We start from the raw sequence: 11,616 nt of genomic DNA on the forward strand, positions 1-11,616 counted from the left end.
TGTTTTTGCACTTCGTGGCAAAACTATTTGTGCGATCGCTCTGAAAATCCACAGGACTGTAAATTCAGGGCCTACAACTTTCTAAATCGGTTCAGAATTTTTCGAGTAACGGTGTGCGAGTGGTGAGGCCAAAGTTCTCCCAAAGCGTTCCGGATGGCGCTAAAAGCGCATGTTTTTGAAAGTTGCGCAAAAACGTGCACACCAATCGCTAAGAAAAGTCATAGCACACGATTCCCGCTTAAGGCGCACGTTTCTACGTTTTTACTTTTCGCGCTTTCTCAAAGCTGTGGGACTAGTTACGCGCTGAAGTTTTGTCCGGAAAATGAATAAGATGAAACGCACACAATAAAAATAGTGCCTCTGGCTGCGCCAAGAGGCACTGCTCCTCCATTGCTATTGCATAGCTGTGGAGGAGGCGTGCCACTTGGGGCAGCCGTGGCACTAATAATATAAAAAGTTTAAGGTGGATTTTGAATAGTGAAATCAAGACCTGAGATTCTATCTACAGATAATTACATATAACTACACATGTGGTGGAATATTGCACAGGTAGGCCGGGAAAATTAGTATTGCACGGTAAAAACAGTAATTCACCTTTTGTTCAGGGCGATTATGGCTTTAGGGAAAAAGCTGTTTTTCAGTGTGTTGGTTTTGGACCTGATGACTCTGTAGCGTCTTCCTGAAGGAAGAGATCATACTAATACTGCTACAACTACAACTACTACTGCTACTGCTGTCATTTAGCAGACGTGAAGTTGCTAAATGACGGTTTAGTTGGTAATTTAACCTCTAGTTTTATCCATCACTGCTCTGACCCGCCCGGTATTATTTCTGCTTGTGTTTTCCTGAGACGTCGGCGTGACCGGCCGCTAACCTGCAGCCGTTCCCACGTCCATCTGTATCTGCAGAAACCCGTTAGTCTGCTGGACGACCTCTGACCCCGGCGGGGCCGCGGCCACGGCGTTCTACTGGACGACCTTTGACCCCGGCGGGGCCGCGGCCACGGCGTTCTGCTTGACGACCTCTGACCCCGGCGGGGCCGCAGCTTCATTAAGGATAAATCACAAACACCTGAGCGACCGAGCGGCTCATGTGGGATTCATTTCTGCCGGCGCTGGCGTGGAAATCAGGTTAAACCAGCGGCGGCGACCCCTCGGGCTCAGAGCGATTATTAAAATATTAAAGACGCCACCGCAGCGCCGCCCCCATTAAAATGACAGGAAAAATATAGACACAGTACACATAAATTACGTAATAAAAGGTAATTATCACATCTGTGCACTCATAAAATGTGTCTGACTTAACTTTTCAAGCCTTCCCATCCCATACTGGGTTTATTCAGAGTTACACAGGTTTCAACGGCCAAATGAGTGTATTTATGTTCTTAAACTTTTCTTCCATGTGACTTCATGCTGGTCTCTGATTGGTTACTCAAAGATTCTCCTCTGTGGCCAATCAGCGTGTTTTCTGTCATTCTCCATCCAATCTGATTGTTTCATGAGCTGTCAATCAAAGTCACACCCTGACAGTGTAGAGCAGTGGTTCTCAAATGGGGGTACGGGTACCCCAGGGGGGAACATGAGATTTTAAAATATACATATATTTAAAAAGTAGCATCCATGCAAAAATCCTTTAAAAATAAATATTTCATAAATAATTGAGAATAATATACCGGTAAGTCTAAATTCATAAAATGAATTTTATCTTCATGAATAGGCTATTCAACTTATTATCCTAAAACCGCAGAGTTTCCCCCACACCAGGATGGTTCCACCTGACCTGTCAATCACCTGGCTTCACCTGTCAATCACTTGGACCAACGATGGAGTCGTGGTTGAAGCAGCAGCAATATTTTTATGTTTAATAAATCAGTTACTGATGGCACAGTGCTCTGTCTTAGGTCTTTTTTTTACAACCAGAAGTGCTTTGCGCTGGTTAGGGGGTACTTGACTGAAAAAATATTTCACAGGGGGAACATGACTGAAAAAAGGTTGAGGACCCCTGGTCTAGAGGTGACTGAATCTGTCACTCGCTACAAACGTCACAACGACAGGACAGGAGACAATCCAGCAGAAAAACTACACCCGGTTGTTTCATTACAAAATAATAATAAAAAAAAATAAATAAATAATATGTATATGTATATGTATATGTAGTAATATGTTATAAAAAATGTATGTTCCAGTAGAGTTTATAGTTGTGTTGTAATCCCCACTCGCCAGTGTTTAATCACCAGCCGCCGCTGACCAGGAGAATCAGGAGAATCAGGAGATTCAGGAGATTCAGGGCAAGAGGAAATATATTTGAGAGGGAAAGATTTGTTTTATTATGCACTTCGAGAAAAAAAACGTCTCGACATTTCAACATTATTTTCAACATTTCAACTTTTTTCGCGACATTTCGACTTTTTCATGGAAATTGTACTTCAACATTAATCTCGTCACTCTCGGGCGGCGAGGGCGCGTGTCGGGTGGTTACCATGGTTACCAGATGGGTGGTTACCACGGTTACTAGATGGTTGGTTACCATGGTTACCAGAGGGTTGGTTACCATGGTTACCAGATGGTTGGTTACCATGGTTACCAGATGGTTGGTTACCATGGTTACCAGAGGGTTGGTTACCATGGTTACCAGAGGGTTGGTTACCATGGTTACCAGGATCCTGGTTCCACCAGTGAGGATAATGAATAAGAGCAGGTTTACTAGGAACCAGCTGCTTTACCTTCAGCTGGTCAGATAACGCAGGGCTCTTCAACCAGGGGTACAATGTCGAGAAAAAAGTCAAAATTTCGTAAATAAAGTTGAAATTTAAGAAAAAAGGCGAAATTTCGACTTTATTTTTGAAATGTATTTCTACATTGTTCTCAACATTTGGACTTTTTTCTCGAAGTGCATTATGAAAAAAAAACTCTCCCTCCTCTAAAATATTATTTGTATTTTTCTCCTGCCTGGCCCTGACTCTCTTCCGTACAAAATGAACCTCGTTAAATCCAGTAAAAGTCTTTAACAGGTCTCTCACCTCGTCTGGGACTCTCGTGGTTGAACAGGATCCCGTTGACAGCAAACATGTTGTAGGCTTCTCTGAAGTTCACCACGATCCAGTAGGCGTACAGTTTAGCAGCTCCTGCAGAGATTTAAGTACAGATCAGTTCTAGTTCACCACCACCCACTACAGTTTAGTTCTAGTTCACCACCATACAGTACAGATCAGTTCTAGTTCACCACCATCCAGTACAGTTTAGTTCTAGTTCACCACCATACAGTACAGTTTAGTTCTAGTTCACCACCATACAGTACAGTTTAGTTCTAGTTCACCATGATCCAGTACAGTTTAGTTCTAGTTCACCACCATACAGTACAGTTTAGTTCTAGTTCACCACCATCCAGTACAGTTTAGTTCTAGTTCACCACCATCCAGTACAGTTTAGTTCTAGTTCACCACCATACAGTACAGTTTAGTTCTAGTTCACCACCATACAGTACAGTTTAGTTCTAGTTCACCACCATACAGTACAGTTTAGTTCTAGTTCACCACCATACAGTACAGTTTAGTTCTAGTTCACCACCATCCAGTACAGTTTAGTTCTAGTTCACCACCATCCAGTACAGTTTAGTTCTAGTTCACCACCATACAGTACAGTTTAGTTCTAGTTCACCACCATACAGTACAGTTTAGTTCTAGTTCACCACCATACAGTACAGTTTAGTTCTAGTTCACCATCCAGTACAGTTTAGTTCTAGTTCACCACCATACAGTACAGTTTAGTTCTAGTTCACCACCATCCAGTACAGTTTAGTTCTAGTTCACCACCATACAGTACAGTTTAGTTCTAGTTCACCACCATCCAGTACAGTTTAGTTCTAGTTCACCACCATCCAGTACAGTTTAGTTCTAGTTCACCACCATACAGTACAGTTTAGTTCTAGTTCACCACCATACAGTACAGTTTAGTTCTAGTTCACCACCATACAGTACAGTTTAGTTCTAGTTCACCATCCAGTACAGTTTAGTTCTAGTTCACCACCATCCAGTACAGTTTAGTTCTAGTTCACCACCATACAGTACAGTTTAGTTCTAGTTCACCACCATCCAGTACAGTTTAGTTCTAGTTCACCACCATCCAGTACAGTTTAGTTCTAGTTCACCACCATCCAGTACAGTTTAGTTCTAGTTCACCACCATACAGTACAGTTTAGTTCTAGTTCACCACCATACAGTACAGTTTAGTTCTAGTTCACCACCATCCAGTACAGTTTAGTTCTAGTTCACCACCATCCAGTACAGTTTAGTTCTAGTTCACCACCATCCAGTACAGTTTAGTTCTAGTTCACCACCATCCAGTACAGTTTAGTTCTAGTTCACCACCATACAGTACAGTTTAGTTCTAGTTCACCACCATCCAGTACAGTTTAGTTCTAGTTCACCACCATACAGTACAGTTTAGTTCTAGTTCACCACCATCCAGTACAGTTTAGTTCTAGTTCACCACCATACAGTACAGTTTAGTTCTAGTTCACCACCATCCAGTACAGTTTAGTTCTAGTTCACCACCATCCAGTACAGTTTAGTTCTAGTTCACCACCATCCAGTACAGTTTAGTTCTAGTTCACCACCATACAGTACAGTTTAGTTCTAGTTCACCACCATCCAGTACAGATCAGTTCTAGTTCACCACCATACAGTACAGTTTAGTTCTAGTTCACCACCATACAGTACAGTTCAGTTCTAGTTCACCACCATACAGTACAGTTCAGTTCTAGTTCACCACCATACAGTACAGTTTAGTTCTAGTTCACCATGATCCAGTACAGTTTAGTTCTAGTTCACCACCATCCAGTACAGTTTAGTTCTAGTTCACCACCATCCAGTACAGTTTAGTTCTAGTTCACCACCATACAGTACAGTTTAGTTCTAGTTCACCACCATCCAGTACAGTTTAGTTCTAGTTCACCACCATACAGTACAGTTTAGTTCTAGTTCACCACCATCCAGTACAGTTTAGTTCTAGTTCACCACCATACAGTACAGTTTAGTTCTAGTTCACCATCCAGTACAGTTTAGTTCTAGTTCACCACCATCCAGTACAGTTTAGTTCTAGTTCACCACCATACAGTACAGTTTAGTTCTAGTTCACCACCATCCAGTACAGTTTAGTTCTAGTTCACCACCATCCAGTACAGTTTAGTTCTAGTTCACCACCATACAGTACAGTTTAGTTCTAGTTCACCACCATCCAGTACAGTTTAGTTCTAGTTCACCACCATACAGTACAGTTTAGTTCTAGTTCACCATCCAGTACAGTTTAGTTCTAGTTCACCACCATCCAGTACAGTTTAGTTCTAGTTCACCACCATACAGTACAGTTTAGTTCTAGTTCACCACCATCCAGTACAGTTTAGTTCTAGTTCACCACCATACAGTACAGTTTAGTTCTAGTTCACCACCATACAGTACAGTTTAGTTCTAGTTCACCACCATACAGTACAGTTTAGTTCTAGTTCACCACCATACAGTACAGTTTAGTTCTAGTTCACCACCATACAGTACAGTTTAGTTCTAGTTCACCACCATCCAGTACAGTTTAGTTCTAGTTCACCACCATCCAGTACAGTTTAGTTCTAGTTCACCACCATACAGTACAGTTTAGTTCTAGTTCACCACCATCCAGTACAGTTTAGTTCTAGTTCACCACCATCCAGTACAGTTTAGTTCTAGTTCACTACCATCCAGTACAGATCAGTTCTAGTTCACCACCATCCAGTACAGTTTAGTTCTAGTTCACCACCATCCAGTACAGTCTAGTTCTAGTTCACCACCATACAGTACAGTTTAGTTCTAGTTCACCACCATACAGTACAGTTTAGTTCTAGTTCACCATGATCCAGTACAGTTTAGTTCTAGTTCACCACCATACAGTACAGTTTAGTTCTAGTTCACCACCATCCAGTACAGTTTAGTTCTAGTTCACCACCATACAGTACAGTTTAGTTCTAGTTCACCACCATCCAGTACAGTTTAGTTCTAGTTCACCACCATCCAGTACAGTTTAGTTCTAGTTCACCACCATACAGTACAGTTTAGTTCTAGTTCACTACCATCCAGTACAGATCAGTTCTAGTTCACCACCATCCAGTACAGTTTAGTTCTAGTTCACCACCATCCAGTACAGTTTAGTTCTAGTTCACCACCATCCAGTACAGTTTAGTTCTAGTTCACCACCATACAGTACAGTTTAGTTCTAGTTCACCACCATCCAGTACAGTTTAGTTCTAGTTCACCACCATCCAGTACAGTTTAGTTCACCACCATACAGTACAGTTTAGTTCTAGTTCACCACCATACAGTACAGTTTAGTTCTAGTTCACCACCATCCAGTACAGTTTAGTTCTAGTTCACCACCATACAGTACAGTTTAGTTCACCACCATCCAGTACAGTTTAGTTCTAGTTCACCACCATACAGTACAGTTTAGTTCACCACCATCCAGTACAGTTTAGTTCTAGTTCACCACCATCCTGTACAGTTTAGTTCTAGTTCACCACCATACAGTACAGTTTAGTTCTAGTTCACCACCATACAGTACAGTTTAGTTCTAGTTCACCACCATCCTGTACAGTTTAGTTCTAGTTCACCACCATACAGTACAGTCTAGTTCTAGTTCACCACCATCCAGTACAGTCTAGTTCTAGTTCACCACCATCCAGTACAGTTTAGTTCTAGTTCACTACCATCCAGTACAGTTTAGTTCTAGTTCACCACCATACAGTACAGTTTAGTTCTAGTTCACCACCATCCAGTACAGTTTAGTTCTAGTTCACCACCATCCAGTACAGTTTAGTTCTAGTTCACCACCATACAGTACAGTTTAGTTCACCACCATCCAGTACAGTTTAGTTCTAGTTCACCACCATCCTGTACAGTTTAGTTCTAGTTCACCACCATCCAGTACAGTTTAGTTCTAGTTCACTACCATCCAGTACAGTTTAGTTCTAGTTCACCACCATACAGTACAGTTTAGTTCTAGTTCACCACCATCCAGTACAGTTTAGTTCTAGTTCACCACCATACAGTACAGTTTAGTTCTAGTTCACCACCATACAGTACAGTTTAGTTCTAGTTCACCACCATACAGTACAGTTTAGTTCTAGTTCACCACCATACAGTACAGTTTAGTTCTAGTTCACCACCATACAGTACAGTTTAGTTCTAGTTCACCACCATACAGTACAGTTTAGTTCTAGTTCACCACCATACAGTACAGTTTAGTTCTAGTTCACCACCATACAGTACAGTTTAGTTCTAGTTCACCACCATACAGTACAGTTTAGTTCTAGTTCACCACCATACAGTACAGTTTAGCAGCTCTTGGTTTAAGGACAGATAAACGGATCCGGACAGATAAGGACCAGCTGAACACAAAGAACTTCACGTTTACAGAGAACTGGGACTAGTGTTGTCCCGATCAATCGGTCTGATCACAGCATTTTCAAAACATCGGTATCGGCCAAAAAAGTATTGTATATATATATATATATATATATATATATATATATATATATATATATATATATATATATATATATATATATATATACATATACACACACACACAATTTTATACAATTTTGACTAAAAACCAAGGCCAAAAGGTGTAGACTGAACCCTAAACTTATGACGCCGACCCTTTTCACAAGAAAATGTTAGCTTTTATAAACTAGTGCAATGTCATTAATAAATATCATTCCATACAGTATTTATATAAGCAATAATACAATAGTACATACACATGCCTACACATATACATACACACACACATAGTCACAGAGACATGTACATACGCGCGCGCGCGCCAGGTAAAACATGGTAACTATCAGGTTAATTACAAGGTCAATAGAGTCATTTACACCCTCGGGGGTACCTGCACCAATCCATTGATAATACATAAATCAATAATGAATGGGTAAATACCCGGTAGTTATCCATGAAATGTAGAGTAAATACAAGGTAACTACATGGTCATTGAAGTGTAATTAGCTGGAAACTAGCTCAAATATAGGTGATAATTTCCTGGTAGTTTGCAGAAAAATACTTAGTAATTACCTGGTACTTACTTAGAAATAATTCATGTAATTTCAGAGTAATTACATGGTAAATTGACTGGTAGTTACCAATATTAACCTAGTAAATACCTGTAAATTACCTCATAGTTCCCATCTAATGTCTTTGTAATTACCTAGTAATGTTTAGTTTAAACAACCAGGTATTTACCATGTATTGGTATATATATATATATATATATATATATATATATATATATATATATATATATATATAAAATATAGTAACAATGCAAATATATATGCCTTAGGTTTTTACCAGCATGGTATTAACCATTAATATGTGCAGACAAGGTAGAAAAAAAAGAAAGTGAACTAGACGTTCAAAAGTCCCTTTTCATTCTCCATCTTCCAGTTCACCAGACTTCTCCTCAGGCTACGGTGCCGTCGACCGCCAGAACTTATAGAATGAACTTTTTTTTTTTTTTTTTAATCCTGCACGTTAATCGTTCAAAAAATTGTGGGCGTTAAGAGGACGTTAAGTTACTGCGTTTTTAACGGGGGATTTACCGTAGGGGGAGCGGGGGTAGAAGGGCGTGGTCTCCTTCTGCGGGATCTCCTGCACCTTCCCAAACAGCTCGCTGGTCGACGCCTGGTAGAACCGGACGCTGTTGGTTAACCCGCAGGTCTTGATGGCGTCCAGCAGACGCAGCGTCCCCACCCCGTCCACGTTGGCCGTGTACTCGGCCAGGTCGAACGAGATCTGAAACAACAAGACGAGAGGGTCGTTAAGGTCGGGGTTTGACCTGCTGGATCCAGCAAGGTTTACAATCTTTAGGAGAGAATTAGGCCACGTTTCCACATATCCGGGTATTTACAAAAACAGATATTTCCCCCTCTACGTTTCTAAAAATCCCATCATTTCCAGGAACCTGCATAAATATCTGTTAAGGTGCTATGAGCAGCCAAACCTACAGGGGGCAGTGTAACGAGAAGATAAAGTCATGCTAGCCAATCAGAATCCTGGAAGAAAACATCAACAAATGACACGAGTAACTTCCAGTTACTTCCAAGATGAACCAGAGTCTTTGGTTTGGAGTGACAGAGAAGTGGAGTTACTTCTCAACATTTCATCTTTTTTCACAAAATTTTGACTTTTTTCTCAAAATTTCGACTTTTTTCTTGATTTTTTTCCGAAATTTTCAACTTATTTCTTAAAATTTCAACTTTTTTCTCAACTTTTTTCTCAAAATTTCGACTTTCTTCTCAAAATGTTGAATACAAGAAAATATTGACGGTTACAAACTAATTGTAACCACAGGTGTCACTCATGACGCTGGTGACGTTTCTGTCTCATAATGTGACGTTCTGAAGCCTAAATGTCTGTTTCTCTCCGTTTACAAGCAAACGTGAAGACGGAGGTTTGAAAAATCTACAGTTTGGCCGGAGTTTTCAGAAATGATGGTTTTTGGAGACTTTGAGCTTCGTTTTCGTGTAAACGAACGAACAAAACGCATGAAAACACCAGCGTTTTTAGCTCCGTGGAAACGGGGCCTTAGATAGAGACAAGATTCATCCATGTTCCTTTCTTTTATTTCACCCACGAACCGGAAATGTTGTGGTTTCGGCTTCATTTGACTTTTATTCTTCACTAAATCTGGACTGTTATCAACAAAGAATCATACAAAGTGAATAGTTTAAACTGCCACTGCTACCGTCATTTAGCAGACGCTTTTATCCAAGCGACTTACATCTGAGAGAAATATGATACAAATATAATACAATATAATACAAATATTATACAAATATAATACTAAAAAAAAACTATTAAAGCTGCAAGCAGCGATGAACGGGCCCTCCCACTCACGGCCACCGCCCCCCATAAGCATATCAGAAAAGACACCACCCACGACTCTCTATGTCAAACCATTCAAAAGTTATAGCAGAAAAAAGAAACTATGAAATATCGACCAATCAGAAGAAGGGGCGGGGCTAATTCAGGCCAATGAAGGTCAAGGACTCAATACAGAGTACCATGACACCACCCACGACTCTTTATGTCAAACCATTCAAAAGTTATGGCAGAGAAAAGTATTCTAGGGGGCGCTGTTGAGCCGTTAGGCCATGCCTATTAATGCAAACCATTAAATATCACATTTATCGCCAAGCCAAGTAGCTCATGGGTTTATTGCCTTTTTAAAAGTTTAATTTGCATAGAAATGCATTTGTTGTCGTCGCAGGATGGAGACGCACATTTTGATGTATAACACACCTGGGTGCACGTTACGGTTCGGGCTGAATTAACTGCCGAAGGAATGGGATAAATTGCGCCAAAATTACACAATTAATTCAAAATGGCCGACTTCCTGTTGGGTTTGGGCCATGGCGCCAAGAGACTTTTCTTTAAGTTGCGACATGATACAGGTGTGTATCGATTTTCGTGCATGTACGTCAAACCGTATTGTGGGGCTTGAGCCACAAAGTTTTCTAGGGGGCGCTGTTGAGCCATTAGGCCACGCCCATTAATGCAAACCATTAAATATCACATGTTTCTACCTCGCTGTCGGACTGGAGTGGGGCCATCTGAAAATCGCTGTCAATCTTGGAGAGCGACTTTCCCCTCCTCTGACTTTCAGAAACCTCTGCTGCAACAAGTGGCATCAAGTGTCTTTATCTGTAAACGTCACCATTATTCAGGCGTTCCTGGACAGCAAGAGAATCCTGTCTGAAGACGTGGACCCGTTTGAGCGACATGTAGCCGTAAACTCTGGCGGCCTGCTTTACTTTGGAGGATTTGAATTACACAGAAACGTGTCGTCACCTCTGGTTTGTTTTTAAACGGCTTGGAAGGAAGTGTGAGAAATGTTTATTTGTATGGAGATACTAAACCAGTGGTTTTCTTAAAAATAGTGAAGGTTTTAATATTTATGAGGGCAGTGAATAATAGTACAACTGTAACTCCCGACTTCTACAAAAAAAAAGTTGATATTACTGTATTTTTATGATGGCCTGTGAGAAACTTGCCTATAACGATGCTTGTGTAGTGTTTGTTGGTATTCAGGCTGAAAAATGTACAAAATCTTATATAAATTGGTAATGATTCATTTTTACTTAAAAAAAAAAAAAAAAAAAAAAATTCTAAATTTGGTGACTTTTGGGGCACGTTATAAAAAAAACGAGAAAATAAAAAATTCCTACAGATACAATAGGATACAATAACTGCTCGGGCCCTAATAAAAAAGCGTGTTCCCCGAGGTGAAACGCCCCCGTAGACGGAGCCCCCCCACTATTTGAGAAGCACCGGGCTAAGCTAACGGAAGCTAACGGATGTTCCCGGGGCCGTCAGAGCCGATCACTGCAGCAATTCCTCAAACTTCAGCCCCGACTCCCAGACCCCCGTCCCCCCAGACGAGGGGGGGGTGTATATGGATGTGTAGCTCAGTGTCCGGGCCGGGGCTGCTGCAGGTTCCAGCTCGGCCTCCAAATCAAGCGTGACAGTTAAAAGCCGTGTTGGTTAGCGGTGGCTAACACCTGGGGGGGGGCGGGGGGGGGCCGCCC

At 41.1% G+C, this 11,616-nt stretch overlaps 1 protein-coding gene across 1 annotated transcript in view; it reads right to left on the reverse strand.

The window, feature by feature from the left end:
- gmds (GDP-mannose 4,6-dehydratase) overlaps positions 1–10,812 on the reverse strand; it is a 170,805-nt gene extending 159,993 nt beyond the window's left edge. Inside the window, exons 1-4 of the mRNA XM_061739035.1 lie at positions 10,746–10,812; positions 10,615–10,703; positions 8,629–8,821; positions 3,020–3,124 (exon numbers count right to left, since the gene is read on the reverse strand). Coding sequence (XP_061595019.1) covers positions 3,020–3,124; positions 8,629–8,821; positions 10,615–10,703; positions 10,746–10,812 — 454 coding nt within the window. The remainder of the gene's footprint in view (positions 1–3,019; positions 3,125–8,628; positions 8,822–10,614; positions 10,704–10,745) is intronic.
- Between the last annotated feature and the right edge of the window lie 804 nt (positions 10,813–11,616).

This window comes from Cololabis saira, chromosome 13 (assembly GCF_033807715.1).
Source record: "Cololabis saira isolate AMF1-May2022 chromosome 13, fColSai1.1, whole genome shotgun sequence".
Lineage (NCBI taxonomy): Eukaryota > Metazoa > Chordata > Actinopteri > Beloniformes > Belonidae > Cololabis > Cololabis saira.